This window comes from Tiliqua scincoides, chromosome 6 (assembly GCF_035046505.1).
Source record: "Tiliqua scincoides isolate rTilSci1 chromosome 6, rTilSci1.hap2, whole genome shotgun sequence".
Lineage (NCBI taxonomy): Eukaryota > Metazoa > Chordata > Lepidosauria > Squamata > Scincidae > Tiliqua > Tiliqua scincoides.
This window is the reverse complement of record NC_089826.1, coordinates 81,213,341-81,237,882: the sequence shown is the minus strand read 5'-3', so window position 1 is coordinate 81,237,882 and position 24,542 is coordinate 81,213,341. Positions and strand designations below refer to the sequence as shown.

At 44.4% G+C, this 24,542-nt stretch overlaps 1 protein-coding gene across 1 annotated transcript in view; it reads left to right on the top strand.

Moving 5' to 3' along the window:
• Positions 1–20,441, top strand: part of LOC136656091 (ADP-ribosyl cyclase/cyclic ADP-ribose hydrolase 1-like) — a 34,439-nt gene extending 13,998 nt beyond the window's left edge. The window contains exons 2-8 of the mRNA XM_066632931.1: positions 3,070–3,199; positions 7,996–8,131; positions 9,175–9,257; positions 10,793–10,869; positions 12,932–13,024; positions 17,617–17,703; positions 20,366–20,441. Coding sequence (XP_066489028.1) covers positions 3,070–3,199; positions 7,996–8,131; positions 9,175–9,257; positions 10,793–10,869; positions 12,932–13,024; positions 17,617–17,703; positions 20,366–20,441 — 682 coding nt within the window. The remainder of the gene's footprint in view (positions 1–3,069; positions 3,200–7,995; positions 8,132–9,174; positions 9,258–10,792; positions 10,870–12,931; positions 13,025–17,616; positions 17,704–20,365) is intronic.
• The last annotated feature ends 4,101 nt before the right edge of the window (positions 20,442–24,542 follow it).

The following is a 24,542-nucleotide window of genomic DNA, read 5'->3' as shown; positions in this document are numbered from 1 at the left end:
TCTCGAAAGACTATGGTATAAGCCTACAGCACCCTGTATTCCCAGGTGGTCTCCCATTCAAGTATAACCAGGCCTGACCCTGCTTAGCTTCCGAGATCATACAAGATCGGGCATGTGCAGGGTAATAGTTGCTGCTAGAAGGAGATCTCTGATTCTGATACTGTCCTCAAGGAAAGGGTAAGAGTTGTTTGAGGTTTTCACATGATCATTTCTCCTTTTGTCACAGCAGAGTTTGGCAATTATTTAAGTTGTTTCTCTCCTAGAGGCATCCCAGTGGAAAATGCCACTCAGTGCACGACTTACCTTCTGCCGCCCAATGACCCGGATGCTCAGGGGTGACGTAATGATGTCATCACATCATCCCAAAATTTCCAGGCTATCTCATTGCATTAAATATGTTCACCCACCTCCAGATTGCCTCCGTTTGGCAATCTTCGGACCCTCTTGCTTCATGTACTTGCTGGAAAGCGGTGAAAATATGATCTCCGGAAGGTGTGGGAGGCGATTGGGCCCAAAGATTGCCAAATGGCAAGTGGCATGGCTCCACTGCACCCCCTTCTGGCCAGTACCTGGGATGGTCCTCACCAGCTGCCCCCAGCTTGCTATGCTACTGTTCTCTTTCCATTTTTATACACCGCTAGCATATACGCTGCTAGATATATATCACTAACTTTTCTTTGTCAATAAATAATGTTTCACTAGTCATGCCAGATAATTAGTATTGTAAAAGTAAAAGGGAGGACAGTGGCAGGGCCAAGACAATAGAAGAGAGAAAAGTAAGAGTGACAAGACCCCCAAGCAGCCAAGTTAATCCAACAGTCCCTGCCACTTTTCGGCAGGTTCAAAAACAGGACGCTGACCGAGAATCAGATGCATGAACAATGGTCTGTGTTCACAAGTTGTGTAGGCCTGATATAAATAGCAGAAAAGCCATGAAGCTGTAGCTACCCCAGGCGTACTTTTGAGAGTCCAGATGTCAGCGAACATAAAATTTATATCTGCATACCTTGCAGTTTCAAAAGACTCTGTTGGAACAGCTTCATTGCAATTGCTTTCAGACAGCTTTTAGACAGAAATAACTGTTGCTGCTCACAGGAGCTCCTGTACGGCATTTTCAGTGACAAAGATGGGGGATGAACCAAATCTGTAAAGATGGGGATGGTCAATGGTTTTATTACACAAACAGCTCATTAACTGAGATTTGCTTAGATCAGAATGGTGACATCATTTTTAAAGCATGAAAAGGGTGGGAGTGTAGCTCACAAAACAGGGTCTTACTGATTTATGGGGCTTTATGAAAGAACTGCACCTCTGGGAAGGTACACAGATTTTTATTTCATAGAGGTGGAGGGCAAGCCTGGCTCATCCGTGAGCCAACTGAAGTGGTCACCTCAGGGAGCAGATTGGTAGAGGGGTACCCTACTCTGTCCACCTGCTTGTCTCTGTTGCTCTTCCTTCAGCATTCCTCCTGGATTGGAAAAGGAAGAGGGGTGACAGGAATCGAAAATCTGGGGGGGGGGGGGACAGAAGAATGCTGGGCTGGGACACTGGAGAGTCCCAGTGGGAGAATCAGAGGCTGGTATGTAACCTTGTGATGTGCTAGATGTGGGGTGAGGCCAAGGAGGAGGAGCAGTGGAGGCAAGTTGATGGATTGGATTGGATTGGTTGGCAACCTTCAGTCTTGAAAGACTATGGTAGAAGCTTACAGCACCTGGTATTCCCAGGCGGTCTCCCATCCAAGTACTAACCAGGCCTGACCCTGCTTAGCTTCCGAGATCAGATGAGATCGGGCATGGGTACCCCATCCATCTGCAGCCTGAGGTGACCACTTCAGTTGGCCCTCATGGGTGGGCCAACCCAGTGTAAGATAAGTCGTTCTCAGAGGCCGTGGTCGTATTTCAGCTAGAAATCGCCAGAAGTGAAGTCACTAGCATGTCCGTAGTGTGCTAGAAATGCAATTCATTAAAGGACGGAAGGAAAATGGTGTTGAATGTACTTCAGGGTGTTTCCTAAATGTTTAATCATTGCCTTATACTGAGTAAAGTTACCTTAAAGCGGTGGTTCCCAAACTTTTTCAACTGGCGGCTCTCTTGACCTCCTGGGCCATTGGTTGTAGCTCCCCATTAGGGCTACAATCCTACACATTGTATGGGGCAGCGGGTTTTTCCATGAGGGTTCCATTACTCCCCTGGTCAGTTTTCACAGCTCTCCAGGGAGCCAAGGTTTACAGTTTGGGAACCATTAAAGACTTAAAGTTATTAACTTCATTATGCTTTTAAAATCTCATGAATGGAGGGTTCCTTTGTCTAAGTTCTAAAACCCCAGCTCCACTGCCTCCCCTATTTGCTGTACAAGATGACTGTGCCCAGTTGTTTTGTCAGAACAGAGCAGTATTATAACATTATTCATGGTGGTGGCCATGTTTTCAGGTCTGAAGCTTACCAGCGAGTAGCTAGCATGGTGCACATGCTGAAGGTGAAAAATGAATGCAATCCTAGCGTGCAGGAAGGAGGGGGTGGGAAAAGAACCCACTCTCTAGCGCTTCTAGCACCGGAAGCTGAAAAATGAATGCAGTCCAAGATCTCTCAGCTGTTCAGGAGGAGGAACATGTTCTTGTATCGTGTCTAAACAGAGTGCATCTATGATACTCTAGTACCACGTACCAGTGGCATAGCTAGAGGAGGTGCAAAGCATTAAGTTTTGCAGGAACCCTCAGTGAGGCTTGCAAGCGTTCGCTCCCCTTTGGAAATATTCTGGGGGGGGGAACAAAATGAACGCATACACCTGGCTCCAAAGGGGAGGGGCCGCTTGCACACCGTGGTGTGGCTCCCTGCAAAACGTAGTGCTTTACACCCCTCTAGCTATGCCACCGGTACGTACAGTGCCATACAGTGCGTGTATACAGTGCACATACACTCAGACGTGGATTCCACTATGTGCCACGGGGCTTACTCTCAGGCCAGCGTGTATAGAAGTTCAGCCTTAATATAATTTAGCTTGAGCAGTTGAATGGGCTGAACAGCAGCCATTTTTTCCCAGCCCCTCTGTTTGTACGTATGTTTTCTGCAGAGACATCGACTGTCTCCAAGTCTGGCAAGGATTACAAAATGCAATTGCATACAGGGACCCTTGCAGCACGACAGAAGAAGACTACCGGCCTCTAGTGGACCTGGCAAGTCATTTCATCCCGTGTAACAAGGTAAAAATATTTTTCGGTGACTGTTGAGCCCCCCTCCCCAAGCAAGAATGGCAACCACAAGTCCATGGTGACTTTGGCTTGTCCATGAAGACATGTTCCAGAACATTGCAGATGGTGACTCTGTGCAGTTATCAGGATAGTGCTCGCTAGTGACACAACTCCCTGTCACCCTGCCCTATTTTGTAACTCTTATTTATTATTATTATTATTATTATTATTATTATTATTATTATTATTATTATTAACAGTATTTATATACCGCTTTTCAACTAAAAGTTCACAAAGCGGTTTACAGAGAAAAATCAAATAACTAAATGGCTCCCTGTCCCAAAAGGGCTCACAATCTAAAAAGATGCAAGAGAACACCAGCAGACAGCCACCAGAACAGACACTGCTGGGGTGAGGTGGGCCAGTTACTCTCCCCCTGCTAAAAAAGGAGCACCCATGTGAAAAAGTGCCTCTTACCCAATTAGCAGGGGTTTAGCATTGTTATTGCTACTTGATGAGAGGTTGACAGCCCAATCCTCTTCGGTCTGTGTTTCAAGATGAGTGGGGTGGGCAGCCAACGCCACTGTCAACCCCGGGCGCCCGCCCAGTGGCATGTTGTGGCAGAGGCACACTGAGAAAAATTTGACCCTGTTGACAGTCACATCAGGGGTCTGTCCCCCCGTGCACAAGGCCTGCATTCCTATCCGCTACTCCATCAATGCGGCAGTGCCAAAATGGCGACCTCTGCATCCTATGGTAGTGATGGTGGGGAGGGCAGATCAGGAGGTTTTCTCTGGGTAAGGAAACATTTGGAATCGGGTCTGGGAAGGGGGGTAGGATATTAGTATCACCAGCGCCACCGATCTTGCCACTCCCAGGCCCGATCCACCCATCTCCAGCCCCTACCCACCCTCCGCCACCCCTTATCACCCCTTTCCTACCCCTATTCTGCCCTCCCACCACCCCTCACACTTCTGCTGACTTACTTCCTTGGGTAGCTGCAGTAGAAACACTGGAGCAGGCACAGGGAAGGCACACTGAATGAATGGCACACTGTCAGAGTGCCTTTTTTCAGTGCCAATGGAAGAGGGGCTACAAGGACACCTAGTAAGTGTAAGATTAGGTTGTAAGTGTTCTCTTGCTATTAAGAGTGGAACGCAGAGATGATTGAGACATACTAAATTATGCAGGGGATGGACAGAGTGGATAGAGAGATGCTCTTTACACTCTCACATAATACCAGAACCAGGGGACATCCACTAAAATTGAGTGTTGGGAGAGTTAGAACAGACAAGAGAAAATATTTCTTTACTCAGAGTGTGGTTGGTCTGTGGAACTCCTTGCCACAGGATGTGGTGACGGCATCTTGCCTGGACGCCTTTAAAAGGGGATTGGACATGTTTCTGGAGGAAAAATCCATTACGGGTTACAAGCCATGATGTGCATGCGCAACCTCCTGATTTTAGAAATGGGATATGTCAGAATGCCAGATACAAGGGAGGGCACCAGGATGAGGTCTCTTGTTATCTGGTGTGCTCCCTGGGCATTTGGTGGGCCGCTGTGATATACAGGAAGCTGGACTAGATGGGCCTATGGCCTGATCCAGCGGGGCTGTTCTTATGTTCTTATAGAAGACTTTTAAAGCAAAAAAATGGACACACACCTCCTTTTCTCTCTTCCCTGCCAGATGCCCTGCTGTGTCATACATATTCCCTACTTCTACTTCCATTTAGTTTTCTGGACTAAATGGAAGTCCAAGCGTCTTTTTTTTTCTAAGCATCTTTTTTTTCAGCAGGAGTTGCTCTTCCCAAATAAAATAAAATGAAATCAATTAGCAGAAAAAAATTAGCAAAAATTAACTTGGGCCTCATAAGCGCATGAGTGCATTCCACTCGTGTTCCTGCTGTGATTTTCTGATTTGGTGTGTTTGGGCTTTAATGTGTTTTATGTTTTTCTCTCTGCAATGCTTTGAGTACTGTGGTCGAAGAATTATGTTATAAATAAAGAATAGTTATTGCTGCTGAATTGGCTGGTGCTAGCGTTGGACTGAAGGATGAAATCAAAGTGGTTTTGTCTTCTGGAAGGGCTCTAATATTGTATCTGAAAATATGATTTGGTACATTCACTTCATTGTGAAAGTGCATATTATTCATAGTGAGCTTTATGTATTGTTTGCAGGATTAATTTAGAGTTACTGCCCTTTAAACATTTCTTTCAGTGCACCACTACTTGTGGCACTGTGTGCGTATAAATCTCTTTTTAAACATTATATCTTGCCTTTTTCTCTCTAAGGAAAAAGCAAGGCAGCTTATGACATAATAAAACCAAACCAGCAGACACAAAAATAACACAGGCCAACACACATTTTTCTGTCTTAAAAGTTAGACCCATTTCTGGGTATATTTGGGGCACTGATTCCAAACATGGCATCAGTTTTGCTCTATCATGTTTAGGAGAGATGGCATAGCCTTGTAGTGAATAAGAACATAAGAACAGCCCCACTGGATCAGGCCATAGGCCCATCTAGTCCAGCTTCCTGTATCTCACAGAGGCCCACCAAATGCCCCAGGGAGCACACCAGATAACAAGAGACCTGCATCCTGGTGCCCTCCCTTGCATCTGGCATTCTGACATATGTATTGGCAACCTTCAGTCTCGAAAGACTATGGTATCGCGCTCTGAAAGGTGGTTCTGGCACAGCGTCTAGTGTGGCTGAAAAGGCCAATCCGGGAGTGACAATCCCTTCCACACCGGGAGCAAGTGCAGTCTGTCCCTGGTCTGTCTCCCTGGCTATGGGCCTTCCTTCTTTGCCTCTTAGCCTCAGACTGTTGGCAAAGTGTCTCTTCAAACTGGGAAAGGCCATGCTGCACACCCTGCCTCCAAGCGGGCCGCTCAGAGGCCAGGGTTTCCCACTTGTTGAGGTCCATCCCTAAGGCCTTCAGATCCCTCTTGCAGATGTCCTTGTATCGCAGCTGTGGTCTGCCTGTAGGGCGCTTTCCTTGCACGAGTTCTCCATAGAGGAGATCCTTTGGGATCCGGCCATCATCCATTCTCACGACATGACCAAGCCAACGCAGGCGTCTCTGTTTCAGCAGTGAATACATGCTAGGGATTCCCGCACGTTCCAGGACTGTGTTGTTTGGAACTTTGTCCTGCCAGGTGATGCCAAGGATGCGTCGGAGGCAGCGCATGTGGAAAGCGCTCAGTTTCCTCTCCTGTCACTACCCACTCTGTCAAAGATCTCCAGCAGCTCATGGATCGTTTTAGAAAGGCCTGCCAAGATTTTGGACTGACAATCAGCCTGAAGAAAACACAGGTCATGGTTCAGGATGTGGACTCACCTCCCTGCATTACAATCTCTGAGCATGAACTGGAGGTTGTCCATGACTTTGTGTACCTTGGCTCAACGATCTCCGACACTCATTCTCTCGATACCGAGCTAAACAAGCGCATCGGTAAAGCAGCTACCACGTTTTCCAGACTCACAAAGAGAGTCTGGTCCAACAAGAAGCTGACAGAACATACCAAGATCCAGGTCTACAGAGCTTGCGTCCTGAGTACACTTCTGTACTGCAGCGAGTCATGGACTCTTCGCTCACAACAGGAGAGGAATTCTGACATAACCCATTTCTAAAATCAGGAGGTTGCACATACACATCATGGCTTGTAACCAGTAATGGATTTTTCCTCCAGAAACTTGTCCAATCCCCTTTTAAAGGCATCCAGGCTAGACGCCATCACCACATCCTGTGGCAAGGAGTTCCACAGACCGACCACACGCTGAGTAAAGAAATATTTTCTTTTGTCTGTTCTAACTCTCCCAACACTCAATTTTAGTGGATGTCCCCTGGTTCTGGTGTTATGTGAGAATGTAAAGAGCATCTCTCTATCCACTCTGTCCATCCCCTGCATAATTTTGTATGTCTCAATCATGTCCCCCCTCAGGCGTCTCTTTTCTAGGCTGAAGAGGCCCAAGCCTTTCCTCATAAAGGAAGGTGCCCCAGAATGGTTCAAGCAGCTTCCTCATGAGGAAGCCTTTGCCATGGCTTCCTCACGAGGAAACTGCTTGAGCTATTCACTAATGAGACTATGCCGTAACTCCAAAACTAGACACGGTAGGGCAAAACAGATGCAGTTTTTTTGAATCTGCACCCCAAATTCATATAATACCACTATATATTGGGGGGCAGGTTTCTGACCCTCAATTTTGCAGGTGTGTGTGATTAGAATAGCAGCCAGAATTAAAACTATCACCATCACCGCCTTCCTGCCAAAACACAAATAGCTCCCAAAACTGCTCAGAGTAGAACAGCAGATAGGAAACAAAACTCAGAACAAAAAGTGGCAGGTATTCAACCACCAAAGCAAGCAGAGAGACATTAGAGGGCAGGGTGTTTCCACACATTGGGTGAAGAGGGCTGGCCCAAGGCAAGCCTCTGCCTGAACCCGCTTCCTAATTCTGCTGCCACCCCTCACTTCTCATTGCCCATCCCTGTACCCTCACCAACATGCACAAGGTTGTATGTGCTCTTTCAGAGTGTGCACACCCCTCAAGCGACCACCATCAATGTTGCAGAACAGGGTAGTGAGTGCCTGGTGGCCTCGCGGCCACCTTCCTACCTAGTGGCCCCCTCCTTTCCTCGTGCGCTCAGAGCACATGTGAGAGGGGGATTCCACTCCTGTTTTCTCTGCCGGCCACCTTGATCCTCAGGCCACATGTAACCAAAGTGGAGTTGTTCTCGAAAATATAAGAAAGGGAGAAAATGTCTTAAAGCCATGAATTCTGTCATGCTCTTTTGCTTCCACAGTCTCTGTTTTGGAGCAAGACAAAGGACCTTGTGCATCGTTTCACAAAAGCTAATCATGATTTCCTCACTCTGGAGGACACTTTAGCTGGCTACATAGCAGATGAACTTTCATGGTGTGGGGACCTTGCCAGTCCAGGTGAGAAGGACTTCATATTCTCCACAAGGGAATAATAAAAAAAAAGGATACAACCTAACCTATTACACAGAGTAGTTGTGAGGATAAAATTGGGGTAACCTATGTACAACCTTGAGATTCTTGGAGGAAGAGTGGAATATAAACATTAGTTTTAATAACAGTAATAATAATGATAACGTTTTTGTGCTGATATGGGGGAGGGCAAGAATTGAATGTTAAAGACAGAGAAAGATGGCAATAGGGTAGTGAAAAACATACCCAGTATTGTGAAAAACATATCCAGTAGCACCACAAGAGGGGTGTGGTGGGTGGAGGCCACACTGGGTGCCAGCTTCAGGAGGGGTGACACCACACCACCTGAGCCTCCATTTAGTGATTTCTTGTCCCACTCCAGGCCCAGCTCCCTCACGCTCTGGCTGATAATGTTTCTGCCACTTCCCAGTGAGAGCACAAAGTGACTGAGCCTGGAGTGGGATGAAGATCACCAAACAGGGGTAGTTCTGTGGTGTGCTTTTTGCATTTCAAGCAATGCGATAGCCCAGAAGGTTTGGGGGGGGGGCAATGTGATGACATCATTACATCCCTCCCAAACATCCAGAATGCCAAGCATCTTCAGGCAAGTGCCACACTGGGTGGCACCCACCCCAGGGACACCACTGAACATACCTTTAAGATTCAAAATCAGTAAAAATGCATTTAAACATTTGTAGTTTTCTCAAAATTTATATACAGGATCTACAGCGATCCTTTTTACTACAACCACAAATCATAATGACTTGAACCAAGACGCTGCCTGAGTGCAATGAGGAGCTTGCCTTTCTGAATTCACATTCAAGTAATTTAAGTGGAGTTTACCAGCAACAAAACTTTGGCGTTCTTCTCCCATGCTCTCATTCTGACAGCTTCTTAACAGTTCTTATAATAACTTTCAGTGTTCCCCTTGTGCATACGGCAGTGCATTAAAACATAATTCTTCTTGTCTGCTCTTTTAAAAGGCACAAGGTACCTAGTGTGTATTTATGCTCAAAATGTATTTGTTTTAGGAATTAACTACCAATCTTGTCCAAAATGGAGTGAGTGCGAGAACAACCCCAGTACAATATACTGGAAAATGGCATCCAAAATGGTACGTTCTGTAGAACCCTAGTTAATGATACTAACTATAGATTATGCTTTAATAATAAATTCAGGCAGGCCCCTGTATCTGCATATCCAGTATCAGTGGTTGCACTTATCTGCAGATACGTGGATCCGGGGGACTCTCCCACGCCCTCCTGCACCCATTACAAGTACTTTTGTAGTACTGCTACAGCAGGTGCTTCTTGCTTAATATTTTTGCTTACCTGAAGAAACGAACATGCAGGCAACCTGCCTGCGTGCTAGATGGCAACCAACAGGAAGGAGGAAAGTCCCTGCTACCAGTTAATCTCTCTGTAGCATGCAGGCTGGTTGTCTGCACATTTGGTCCTTCAGTTAAGCAAGAATGTTAAGCAAGAAGCACCCATGCTGCAAGTGCTACCACAGTAAAACAAAGGCACTTGTAATGGATCCGTGAGGTGCTATTTTTATAGCGTTCCCCATGGTGGGAGGCTGGAATGGAACCTTTGTGGATACAGGGGCCTTCCAGTAATTTGATAACATGAGAAGACCTATCAAAAAAAATCTTGTGCCTTCCTCAGGTATAGGAAATGGGTGTTTCTTGTTGAGTTCAGACAGTTTTTCCTTTGCGTGGGCCCGTCCACACAGACAAATGTTGAAAAGAGTAATGAAGAACATGTAGCTTCAAGGCATTACCAAACATAGTGATTGGCTTGGACTGGCATTAAGCCAAATCCCCCATCAATAAAAGAGTAGCTGCAAACATAGGGCAAGTTGCCGAAATGGCTCAATTGACTGGCTCCATCCATACAAGAGAAGGAAAAATACAGCAGATAAGGGACTCATAGATACAATATATGAACAGTCATCTCAGCAATAGATTGAGGAATATGGACCTTTTGGTCTTTAAATTCATTTTTCAGCCGGGTTTTACTAGGCCAGTGGTTCTCACATGTTTAGCGACAGGACCAACTTTTTAGAATGAGAATCTGTCAGGACCCACCAGGAGTGATGTCGTGACCAGAAGTGACATCATCAGGCAGGAAAATTTTTCACAATTCTAGACTGCAATCCTACCTACGTTTACCTGGGAGTAAGTTCCATTGACTATCATTGTTAAAAGAATAGACATAGTGGCTTGTTAAAAGTACAGATCTGTAACATTTCCCCAGATGCAGTCACATATCATGGTAGCATCAAGTCTAATATATTAAAAATAAAATATTGAAATGAATGGGGACCCACCTGAAATTGGCGCGCAACCCACGTAGTGGGTCCTGACCCACAGTTTGAGAAACACTGTACTAGGCAGAAATGAACTATTTTCAATATTGCTAATTTGACCATTTATATTTTATATACAATTTCTGACAGCATTGGCTAAAGAGCCTAATGGAAAGTCCTTATTAATTGTAGAACCAGAGTCTACAGCTTGTCTACTGTTGTCTACTATTGCAGGGAAATGACTGCTGCAGACAATAACACCAATTTTAAACTTCTCAAATGCCCACTAATTGTTTAATTCATTACCAAGAATGATGCTTTTCTTTTCTTTTTTTTCAGTTTGCAGAAGCAGCATGTGGTACAGTCCAAGTGATGCTCAATGGCTCCATAGAAACAGGGGCATTCAGAAATAACAGGTAACTTCCTACTAACTTCCTTCATTGATTTTGGTGTATCCAACTAATTGTAATTCAACTAGTAGGGGGTGGGGACAGTCCACCCCGGGTACCACCCGGGGGGGGGGAGGCGTGACGCACACTAGTGATCAAAATTGCTAAAATCACAATTATTAGGAATAATACCATCATGTTATATACCATTCAATGTGGAATTTACAGTAGAATGCAATGAAATAAGTCAGGTTGAAATATCTCCATTCTATCAAAAGTTATGACCTAAAAATCAGAAAACAAAAATGCAACTGTCTTGTTAACAGAAAGTTTAATTTCCTTAACTCAAAATGAACCAATGAGACTAATTGTTTGAAGATCCAATGAGATGCTATTATGATACAGCATGGAACCAATAAGGTGTTAGTGAGGTGACACCCTGGGGGGCTACCATCAGGGGTGGATCCAGTGTTTGTATTGGGAGGGCATGAGCACTGCCTTAACTCCAGAGCCCAGGTCAATCAGGCGGGTAGACCTGGGCTCCTGGTTGAACTTTGGCCAATGTGGCCAAGTTTTTCTGGGTAGGTAGACCTGGGCTTCTGTCCAGACCTAGAGCCCAGATCTACCTGTCAGGTAGACCTGGGCTCCCATTCTGACTACTTGTCTGGAGCCACCTCTTCCAGGTCGGTAGATCTGGGCTCCCATCCCAACTTGGAGCCCAGATCTACCTGCCAGGCAGACCTGGGGTCCCATTCCGACTGCCCTCTTGAGCCCTTTTCTAGGCAGGTAGATCTCGGCTCCAGTCTAGATTTGTTGCCCAGATCTACCTGCCGGGTAGACCTGGGCTCCCATTCTAATTGCACCCTTGAGCTGCATCTTCTAGACAGGTAGACCTGGGCTCCTGTCCAGACTTGGAGCCCAGATCTACCTGGCAGGTAGACCTGGCTCCCATTCTCTCTGGTGCCCAATATCGCTCCCCATCTCGGCAGATGCTTTACCCACTGACAAATGAATTTTGTCATATGGGGGAATGACAAAAATTTATAGGCCCCTGGTGTCAAATGACCTGCCTACACCACTGTTGTATTCAGAAGTTAGAGGGCAAATCATCAAATCCCAAAATGTAGCTGCTTGATATGTACTCTTGAGTGAATTGAATGGTATTGTATTCAACATCATTCCTTGTGATCTAACTTCCATGTGGAGAATTCTTATTTCATTTACACTTCTATCCCTCCTTTCCTGTATGGCTATTTGGGCAGCAAAGATCAGGGTGTGTCTGTGTCCCCATTGTGTAGAATATTATCCTCACTTCTGTGAGATAGGCTAGACCAGCAATTTTCAATCTTTTTCATCTCATGGCACACTGACAAGGCCACTAAAATTGTCAAGGCACACCATCAGGTTTTTTTTACAATTGACAAGGCACACACACTGCCAGTGGAGGGCTCACATCCCTATTGGCCCTACTAATAAATGACCTTCCCCCAAATTCTACTGGCACACCTGTGGACCACTCGTGGTTGAAAACGGCTGGGCTAGACTGAGAAACAGTGACTGGTGCAAAATCACCCATTGAGAACTTCAAAGCTGAGTGGGGATTTGAACCTGGGATACCCCAGTATCAATACAACACTAACTACAACATTGGTTTTCATTTGTAGTATTTGTATAGTGCTTTCTAAGTTTCCAAACTGCCCCACACTCGTTATCATGATGTAATCATTGCAACAATCCAGTAAGGCACTGTTTCTCAAACCCACTCTTTTGCTTCTACCCCCTTCCACCCTTAATGAGCTCATTCATATCACAAGTGGTGATCCACCATTCATTAAGCATGCGTGCATGGATCCTTGCAGTTTAGTGGTGTGCGCACGAATTTGTAGATCAGGGCCTGAGGCTGCAGTCCAATATGCACTTTCATGGGAGTAAATGCTGTTGAAAGTAATGGCACTTCCTTTTGAATAGAACTGCATAGGCTTGAGCTGTAAGTAGTCTCCCTCCTGATAGTACTAGTGGTGGGAATACAATGTCTATAAATTTTATCTGCTTTATCTTGTGTTCCTTTTTATGTTTTTTTTCCTCCCAGCTTTTTTGGAGGTATTGAAGTCCCTAATTTAAATCCAGATAAGATCACTGAGATGCATATTTGGCTTATACATGACATTGACAGACCTCAAAGGTATGGCTGACCAATACAAATAAAATAACTCTTGATATCTATAGTTCAGTTTAAAGTGGATCACATTAAGAAACTACCTTGAACTTGAGTCCTTTGAAAATCAAATTGACATTACAGGTGTGTGCCGCTTAACAACGGACCACATATGTGACAGTGATCAAAGCACAACAAAGAGGCTCTTAATGAAGCAGTCAGGTCTCCGATAGCCTACAGCAGTGTCTGTTTACACAACAAAGAGGCACTTAATGCAAAGAAGAGGCAGTCAGTCTCCAGTAGCCTGTGCAGCCAGCTAGTGTCTGGCAGGGAGAGTCTATTTTCGCACAAAGGCACTAGATTGGGTGGAATGTTCACTTAGTGACATAATCACATAACAACAGGCATTAGATAATGTATCCCTGTCATTCACAACTGTATTATTATTATTATGCAAAGGAACTCTAACCTATTCCACAAATTAAGGAAACATTTTTTAAAACTCCACTTGTTGTCCCAGCCCAAGGGTGTCAAATATAAGGCCTGCATGCTGTATCCAGCTTGCAGACGGTCTTTGTTCATTCCATGTGATACTTGGGCTCTCCTAAAGAACCACCCTTTCAGCAGTGTTGCCTCTTCTGAGGTTCTAGGAGAAAGAGACAGAAGGAGACCTCAGAAGGCCTATGGGAGAAAGGGCAGACCAAGATGGATGAGAGAGAGATATACTGCCGAGGCACTGGGAGAGCCCCAATTATCACAAGGGCCACCCTTTCAGCAGCGCCACTTCTGCCAAGGCATCACTTCACAGACATCTCTCAGCCGCTGAGCCACAAAGTGATACCTCAGTAGAAGCACCGCAGGATAATTGGGCTGTCTCATATCTTGAAAATATGACCAGGATCTGCACATTTTTTCTCCTGTCGTTTGCTGAGAATGAGTTTTTAGGTGAGAATAAAGTGCTTATTCCTGGCCATCATCGGCTTAATGATGTCACTTCCTGCTCAATGATGTCACTTCCAGCCCTCATCAGGCACCATGAATGTTTTTTGGCCCTTTGTATGAAACAAGTTTGACACCCCTGTTCTACCCTGAATCACATTTTGTGATGCAGTCATTTCCTTTACCTTTTGCCTGAAGACAGACTCAGGGGTAATATCTACACTAGCAATTAACAAAAGTTTTATACAAATGCCATGGCTTTTCCATAAGAATTTTTAAGAGTTATAGTTCAATATGAATGCTGAGATTCAGAACACCCCTGCCACAGAATCAGAGTCTGTAAAATTCCCTGGAAAGAAGAACCATTATTCAGATCGATAAGATAAATGCCTGAAGAATTGACAGTGATATGATGAGGTCCTTATTATCTGCAGTGCGTACATTCATCCCATTATCTCCATTCATAGGTTCTGCAGGGTTTTGTAGTGTTTCTAAAGGAGGGGGAAAGGCATTCATCTGGCACCTGAGAAACTGGCATATATCAATCCCTCTGTTATTCCAAAATTATTGTCTGCCTCCAGCTTTTGTCATCTGGAAGTCAATTGGTTGGTTGTAGTTTCTCTAGTCTGCCACAAGGGGGCTCTGCCCTCCAGGAATAGATTTTGCTTAAATTGTATGATTCTGAAGGAGAGTTGGGTTATTATTGTCTTTTACTGCATTTGCCAATAACCACCTGTGACAAACAGCAGGTAAAAAAAAAAAATCCTCAATCATCAAGAGAAAGGAAAGACATCCAGGAGACTGCAGAAAAGGGGAGGGGGACAGCTGAATGAGAAGGACCAAAGACAAAACTAGAGGGCTTAGTGAAGAAAGAGGAGGGTAAAAATAAATAAAGAGGAAAGGAAAGCAACAGTGACAGCCAGTCTTGTGTAGGTGATAATGCATCAAGTGTGTCAGTGCTCTTATGAAGGTGAAGGTCTTGGGAGGGGGGGTTATCCCTCCTATTTGCATTCCTCGCTCCCCACCCCTTAAAAGGTCAAAGGCAGAGGTCCTCAGGCTGGGGAGTCACAATGCCCCAGTTTGAGAGTCTCTGATCTAGATGGATTTCCTGCTACAGGCAGGGGGTTTGACTAGATGACCTTGTGGCTCCCTTCCAACTCTATGAAATACAGGCATCCCCCATATCCACTCATCCCATACCCGCATTCACTTAATAACCATTCTCAAATCCTCCTGACCTGCTTATGACTCACCTCTCTGTTTGCAAACACTTTGCAAATGGAAGCTTTTCGGGAAAGGAAGCAGAAAACTGAATGCTAGACTTGTAGCTGCTAGAGGAAGGCTAGAGGAGGTCTCTCTTTTGTCCCCCCCCACCCAAATGGCTCCCAAGGGAAGGGGGAGGGACTGCTTGCACGCTGCAGGGAGGCTCCCTGCACAACTTAGTGTGCTTTCCCCCCTCTAGCTACGCCACTGTGTTGGAGGATTTGAGTAGGGTTTACTACTCTCTGTGGTTTCAGATATCCGCAGAAGCAGCCCTGAAAATACCCGGGGGGCGGGGGATGTGGAGTGCCTGTAATTAACTATCAAAATTTATAGTATAGTATCATCGGTTCATGCAGCAACAGTCATTCATATTAACTACAGTCCTGTAACCTAGTAGAAGAAATTATTTTTAACAGTCTTCTAAAGACAGGCACTGGGAGCTTTCCACACTTCGCCTACTAGTGCATTCCAGTGTTCAGGGACCACCACAGACATGATATTTAATATTTATATCTGTCTTATATTGCTTCATTATCAGCAATATTTAGAAATGTCAATCATACTATAAGGAAAAAATAACCCCTGCAATGTAGAAAATAATTGCTCTGAATATTTTATCAAATGCAGGCAATCCTTTGGGTAGCTATGTGTTTTGAGAAAACTGATTTTTATCTCCCCCTACACAGATTTTGCAAACAGCACATAAATCAGTCTGCTTTTTAAAAATAACCCTCTCAGCATATATTCATAAATAGTGTATGCATAATACACCAGGAGCATGATGTAGCCTTAGCTAAGCATTTTACGTCCCATTGATTTACACAAGGGAGATTTAAACAGAGGCATCTGTTGAAAACTGTGGGGCTTAAAATACTTTTGTAAGACTGGGCTAGGCATGAGATCATAGTAGTTCCAGAGCAACTCTAATTAAGATAAAAACACAGATTTAAAAGGGCAATGCTTAAAATAAACATTGCATTGCAATTCAATAAAAGGAAATTTCAACGGCATCTTCTGAGTCAAGCGAAGTTTCATTTTTTTATTGTAAAAATAAAAATATGCACTACCAAGTGAAAAGGTTACTCTAAATCACCTCTTTTCAACCATTTTCATCTCAGGGCGCACTGACAAGGGTTTAAAATGGTCAAGGCACACCATCAGTTTTTTTTTGACACAGCACTGCCAGTGGGGACTCACACCCTTCCCAATCACCCTATTAATAAATGATGGAACCCCAAACTTCTGCGGCACACCTATGGGCTGTTGAGGCACACCAGTGTGCCACACACAGTGGTTGAAAAATTGCTGCTCTAAATATTCACAACAGTAAATCCATTTCAGCAACTGTCGCATTTTACATTTCCATCCCAGAATTGTGTTAGTTCAATTAATTTGTACAGTTCCACTCCTGCCACTGCTTTCAAGCCATTTTGAAACAGTCTGACTACAATTCTACCTACGCTTAGCTTGGAGTCAGCCCCATTGACTATAATGGGATTTACTTCTGAGTAGACATGAATAAGATTGTGCTGTCAGGGAACTTTTTGGTTTCCGGTGCTTAGTAACTTTGCTGCTCCCTTCCAGACCTGATCTGCCCATCCCCTGCACTTTTCACCTCTCGCCCTTCCCCTGCACCTGTCGCCACCTTACTCTACCCTCCTCCACCCTATTCCACCTTCTCCATCAACCTACCTGCCTCAGTGGATCCAGGGGGAACTGCTGGTGCACACAGGATGGCTACATCCTTCCAGCCGGCACTCTTCCAGCATGTGCCTGTACGCCCAGTGGTGTTTAAAACTATTATAAGGCAATCAGAGTAGGTGGTACACTTATATCACCAGCAGAGCAGCCCAGTAGGATTGGGCTGCAAAATTAGTTTCATTGTACTATTGGGTTAAAATAAAGCAGCAGGGAAGTGGTAAGCTTTTCATCTCTGCTAACTTTGCAATTTACAAGGGGAGGAGAAATGCTGGTGCCTTATTTATTTGATTTGTTTATTTGATTTATACTCCGCCTTTCTCCCCAAAGGGCACCCAAGGCAGCTTGGACATCCATGACCCCCTCCCCATCCTCCCAGCATGTTGTAGCATTTGGAGTTAGCCTGAAGCTTTCCCTTTTCTTTCCATTTCTGAAATTGCACCACTTAAGAACTCTTCGCTATGCTAGAGGAACAAGATTACTAAGGAGTTACTCTGGGCACTTCTGAATATTTGCAGGGGAGTCTGATTTTGTATGTCACTTTGTCTAGTAACTGAAAGCAAACTTCAGTGCATCAGTCACAGAAGACAGATGTGATTTTTCCTTCTTGAAATGTTTTTTTAAAGTACCTGTAAAGGTTTAGTTGTGGATATTACAGTGCCAATGAAATTTTAAAAACGTTATGCGTGGAACGGAAATGCTCTTGCTTTGATTTTCAGAGAATCTTGCACAGGACCTTCCATAACAACTCTAAAAAATATCCTAACAAGTCGAAAAATAAGTGTCTCTTGTGAAGAGAATTACAGGTAATTGACTATCTTCTTTTTCCTAGTCAATGCAGCAAGTCCTCACTTAAAGTCATTTCATTTGAAGCCATTTTGTTATAAAGTTGATGAGAAAAAGAAAAAATTAGATTCCTGGCCGGAGCCACTATCTGTGCGGAGTTTGCAAATTCTCCCCATGTCTGCGTGTTTTGGATCTTTACTTAGAAGTTTGTTGATCTGTTTGTAACCATAAATATGCTGTAGGAATGTAATCTTGTTTTACATGTTAGCCAACAGTAAAATTGGTTTCATTATAAGTCATTTCGCATAAAGCTGCCGTTTCCAAGAACCTACTGGCAACTTTAAGTGAGGACTTGGCAGTAGTTATTAAACTGCTGTAGTGTTGTGTTCAACCAGTTGTCAACTTGATTAAACAGATCATGGGAAACTGCCTTATACCGAATCAATCCATGGGTCCGTATAGATCAGTACAGTGGGACCTCGGTATCCACAGGGGTTCCATTCTGGAACTTCCCATGGACACCAAAATCCGTGGAGACTGGAATCTCAGTTTAAATGACCTTAAATACCAAAAAAAGTACAAAAATAAGGCAACAACACGGAACCACGGCCCTTCCCACTAAATGCCACCATCATTTCTGTGGGTGGGAATCCACATATAAAACGGAAGATGGGTGTCTTTCTTTAATAGCCAGAGGATGGGGCTGACTATAAGAACTGAACTACCTACTCCCTTGCTAATGGCATTGCTAAGGGAGTGAGGCCAAGTGACATGCACATTGGGGTGGCACCACTACTCACCAAAATTTTTAAAATCTTGGTATTTTCAAATAATACCATCTTGCTAAATCATTTGTTGCGTGATTTCATGCAGAATGCAGTGAAATAAGCCACACAGAGATATCTCTATTCTGTCAAAAGCTAGAGTTAAAAAACCGACAGGGTGGGGCGATGGTGCATCTCCTCAGCCACCCCCTGGGCCATTACCCTGCCCACTGAATGGGTCCGTCATGGGGGTGACTCACTGGCCTCCCACACTGGGTGACACAATCCCTGGGTGATGCAAATCCCACAGCTGACTGCAACAGGAAGTCCTGCTCTCTTCGCTTGGCCCTAATGCTAGAATTGATATAGGAAGAGGGAAAGAACCATTGAGAAAACAGCCTTGGGCAGTAAAATAGAAAAGAGGGAGGTTTCAGCACTTCACACCCCTGTGCTTTTTGTATTGACACCCCCTCATCTCCCCACTTTAAATGTAAACAGGGCAGGCATATATAAAAAAAAAATGTGTGTCTGCCACCATCATGACTAGTTTAATCATGAATCACTGAAATAATCAGAATATTGTCTTCCTTTATGATCTATAAGATTTCAAAGACAGTTGAGGCTACAGTCTTAAACACACTTACCTGAGAGTAAGCCCCACTGAACACACTGAGAGTTACTTCTGAGTAAATATATATATATAGGATTGAGCTGAACATAGTGTCCTTATATAGATTTTATGATAGTAAGACTAATTTGATGGGGTGCCTTTGATTCGAAGGCCAAGATTTCAAGGACCATGAACAGTTCCACGGCGGTTTTAGATTTGTATTCCTCAAACTGCAGTCCCTCACCAAATGATAGATTATTTTTTAAACCGAGATGTTCAAAATCAATTTGCTATAGAGCAGTGACCTGCTCAAATAAGACAAATCAAAAATTTCACTGGTCTAGTGCAAGCCCCTCACAGATGCCAAAGCCACTGTTTGGCTCCCAGCCTATTCTCTTCTGAATCATTTCCAGGCATAGACTCTTGCAATTAAGGATATAGAGACGGCAAGGATGTAACTGCTTAATTTGCAAAATGGAAAGTGCCTTAAGCAATATTTATGCAACCTTTCAAGTCCCCGGGGTAAGCTGAAAACTACCACTGGGTACAAATGATTTTGGTGGAGATGCAGACCGATCTAGGGTATGAATACAAAGTTCAGGTGAGCGTACTTCCTAGTAAGCATGGCCAGGATCATAACTTTATTGTACTGTTCTTTGTATGCATATAAACCATTGGAAAGGCCACTGAGTTTGTGAAAGAGGACAGAGAATTAATATTTTAAATTCATAAGCAATTGCAGTCATTGCTGTCCTGTACCCATGGGGGATACATTCCCATAGCCACCGTGGATATCCAAAGCTGCAGATAGCAGTGAACTCCATGAACCAAGTTGCTGCAAGTCTTCCCCATTTGCAGCCCTCCTGTGCTATCTCCTGTGCAGTCTGCTGCCCACTTTTTTGGGCATCCCTCCATCCCAGTTCCTCCATCATGCTTCCTGGTCATCTTTGCTGGCAGCCCTCCAGCTGCTACCAGGAAGTGAGTTGGATGGCTGCCACCGAAGACAGACAGGAAGTGGGCTGGAGGGCTGCCATCCAAGATGGACAGCAGACAGCACAGGAGACAGTGCAGGAGGGCTGCAAATGGGGACAGCAGAAGATGAGTCATGAGCACAACGGGGGAGCAATGGAGCACAGTGGGGGAATTTGTGAATCGTGGATAACTGAAATCACAAATAAAGGACCTGTGGATATGGGGACTGCTTTATTTGTTTACATGTGCCTAAGATTTTTGCCAGTATGTTTGACCTACACCTGCCGCTAAATGTAACTGGAATTGTTTACATATTTTCTCATTGTTTTCTAACAGGCCAGTTCAGCTGCTTCAGTGTGCCAGCAATCCTGACCATTCCACCTGCAAACTGTGCCCATATACCACGCAGTGAAAACATGGGGTCCCTTGTGCTGTTTACATCTTCGTTGGTTTCGCATAATGCAGAATGGCGTTTATGTATATACAGTAATATATACAGGACAAACTGCAGTGGGCCCTCCTTATTTGTGGGCTAAGCATCTGTGGATTTGAGTCACTGCAGATGCCAAGTCCTGCAGAGGACCTCCCAGTCATGACCAGAAGTTGCTTCTGGTTGCATCCAAGAGGTGTTCTGAGGCCTTCAGGTAGGTCATTGTGGTACCACAACCCTGGCTTCCTATGTATTCAAGCATCCATGGATTTGGGTATCACTGAGACTTACGTTTCCCAGCTGTAGCAGAGGTCCTCTGTGGTTATTGCCATCAGAGCAGGACTCTTCTCCACTGTTGACACTGAGAATTATGAAGAGTTGGGTTGATTCACACCCTGACCAGACTGGGTCCCCTGGGGGTGGACACAACATACAAGGTTACATGCAGCACAACCTGCATTGTATAAGAGTGCACCGTCAACCCTTCAGTTTTTGAGAAGGATCATGCAAATTGTGCAGGAACATAGTCCGTGTTGTACATTGGGTTGCATTTTGCATATGTGTTTGGATAGTAGAGACATGCGCTCACTCACATTCCTCTGTTTTGTAAATGGGAATGTCACTCCTTCCCTCTTTTCCTCTTCTCTTGCTCTTCTTAGCTCAATAAAAGCAAGATGGGACTCTCAGCAAGTTTACCAGGATTGGAGAAAGGGCAAAAATGACATATTGCCAATATTTTAGAACTTGCTTTTCTTTCAGATAGTTTTGTACTATCAAAACAATACACTTGCTTTTATGGATTTCAAGATTTTGTTCTTTTCTCTTTATTGATTATTATTTTTATTACCAGTTTTTTTTATAGTTAAATTGCTTATGAACTGGCCCTTAGACAAAGGTTTACAAACCCGTTCAGGACTTTGATAGTTTTCCAAGTACAAACTCCGCAGAACAAAATGAAGAGGGCCTTTCTTGGCCAAGCACCTGTGCTCTTTGAAGTTACAGTGAGCTGGGACCACATATGAAGGAAGGTTTCCAAGGTGCAAAATCTCACTGTAAACAAGTTGATGGTTTTCTTTTTTCAAGCAGGGAAACCATTTAAACTGTTCCAGTATAGAGATGCTGTTATGTTATTCTGATGTAGACATCTGGCTTTTTTTTCTTAACCTTGGAAAAACCATGCACTTTTAAGCATTACAATAAAAAAAACAGTGAAATAGATTACAAATCGAGTTAAGCCAACGGGTTATACACTTTTACCACTGCAACCCTGTTCGTCAGCTGCGGCAGTCATGCCCCGCCCCAGAATGCTTTGTGGCTTACCGGTCACAACTCAAAATGCAAGGCATTCTGGGGCATGACGCGGCCAATGATGTGGGTCATGCACCAGCACTACCCAGAAGCCATAAGGCATTCTGGGGTGTGACAAGGCCCAGAATGCTTTGTGGCTTGCATGTCATGACAGCCCAGCAGCCTACCAAAACACAGGTTGTGACCCACAGTTTGAGAACCACCAAGTTAGGCCATATACTCTTTTTGAGGTCATTCAAATCCTCCACCCCTGCACCTAAGGCAGCGCAGCAAAGCCTTGATTCCCCTTCTGGGGTGCCTTGCTGGGCCAAATGCTCCCTTACCCAGAAGGGCACAGTCCTTTCTTTTCCTGCTAGAGTGGGGCACTCTAGTCCACCACTCTACTCTCTACCAAACTTTTCCAAAACACTGTTAAATTGAGGGTTCACCATATTATTCAAACTATATTTATGGCAATGTTTTTCCAAAAGTAACAAAACAAGATCACCTTGCTCTTAACTGCTCAATTCTATGTTTGCTTCTCATCATGAAGAAGACTTTACTTCCCAGTACAACCAAGTCCCAGAATTTCCTCAACAAAGATGCAACAATGAGGCTTCCCAAAGATGTAACACACCTATTTTTGGTGCTACTACAAAGCTGTGTACACAATTAGTAATCCTCTTTCCTCACTAAGGGCACAATCCTAACCAGGTCTACTCAGAAGTAAGTCCTATTTTGTTCAATGGGTCTTACTCTCAGGAATTTCAAGTAAGCTTTGATTACTTGAAATAAAAAAATAAAAAAATCAAAATGATTTCAATCATTGAAATCATTCAAATCATTCAAAATGATTTCAATCATTGAAATCAAAAAAGTAATTTTGAGAAAGTAACTCTTTCTCTCGATACCGAGCTAAACAAGCGCATCGGTAAAGCAGCTACCACGTTTTCCAGACTCATAAAGAGAGTCTGGTCCAACAAGAAGCTGACGGAACATACCAAGATCCAGGTCTACAGAGCTTGTGTCCTGAGTACACTTCTGTACTGCAGCGAGTCATGGACTCTTCGCTCACAACAGGAGAGGAAACTGAGCGCTTTCCACATGCGCTGCCTCCAATGCATCCTCAGCATCACCTGGTAGGACAAAGTTCCAAACAACACAGTCCTGGAACGTGCTGGAATTGCTAGCATGTACTCACTGCTGAAACAGAGACGCCTGCGTTGGCTCGGTCATGTTGTGAGAATGGATGATGGCCGGATCCCAAAGGATCTCCTCTATGGAGAACTCGTGCAAGGAAAGCGCCCTACAGGTAGACCACAGCTACGATACAAGGACATCTGCAAGAGGGATCTGAAGGCCTTAGGAGTGGACCTCAACAAGTGGGAAACCCTGGCCTCTGAGCGGCCCGCTTGGAGGCAGGCTGTGCAGCATGGCCTTTCCCAGTTTGAAGAGACACTTGGCCAACAGTCTGTGGCAAAGAGGCAAAGAAGGAAGGCCCATAGTCAGGGAGACAGACTAGGGACAGACTGCACTTGCTCCCAGTGTGGAAAGGACTGTCACTCCCGAATCAGCCTTTTCAGCCACTCTAGACGCTGTTCCAGAATCACCATTCAGAGCACGATACCAGAGTCTTTCGAGACGGAAGGTTGCCAACATGCACTCTCAGGAAAGTGTGGTTAGGATTGCAGCTTAAGAGTTTTACATACTGCCAAATGCTTCTCTTTGCAACCCACAAAAATTACAAAACACCTTTCAAACACAATAATATTAGGGATATACTGAGTTACCTGTATTAGCTACCTGTATATGGCAAGTATCCATAGTAAGTCACTAACAGCACAATCCTAGCTTGTGCTGGAACAGGCAGTCCAGGAGGCCTGCGCTGTATCCAGTGCAAGATAGGGCTCCAAAGTGGCTCAGCCATAGGTAAGGGGAAACTGTTCCCCATACCCCTGGGTAAGCCACTGCAGCCCCAATGTGTCTCCTTAGAGGTTAGGATTTACACAAGATTAGAATTGCACCCTAACTGACTTTAAGATGAGGTCCTGAATAGTTAATTCTCTTGTCTTTTAAGTTGAAAAAAATGTGAAATAAGGGCCAACAGATTTGTGAAATTATAATCTCCAAGAGTTGTTTTGCACTTGTAATATCATGTCTAGGGTCCGGATGGCCCAATGGAAGGTGGTTTAGAGGTGTAACTTTGAGTCACATCTATGTACTTGTATATGGCAGATATCCATAGTAAGTCACTAAGGGTGCAATCCTAACCCCTTATGTCAGTGCTTTCCAGCACTGACATAAGGGCAATGCAGCTCCTAGGTAAGGGAACAATTCCCTTATTTTGAGGAGGCCTCTGTGAGTGACACCCAACTGCAGGATGCAGCACACGTCCCATTGGCACTGCTATGCCAGTGCTGGAAAGCACTGACACAAGGGGTTAGGATTGCGCCCTAACTGACTTTAAGATGAGGTCCTGATTAGTTAATCCTCTTGTTTCTAATTTGAGAAAAATAAGTGAAATGATGGCCAACAGAGTTGTGAAATCATAATCTCTGAGATGTAATAACATGTCTAGGGTCAGGATGACCCGATGAAATGTGGTTTACAGATATAGCTATGAGTCACATCCATATGAAGGGTCTGTAGGGGTCCAAAGGATAATGAGGAGCTTAGTCAAGGAAGGTTATGGGTCCTCTTGGAGACACAGGGACCCACGGTGAATCAAGAGGCATGTAGTAGCCAAAAGCCTCCGTAATAAGAATGCGGAAATGACATACAGTCATCATTTGGGTA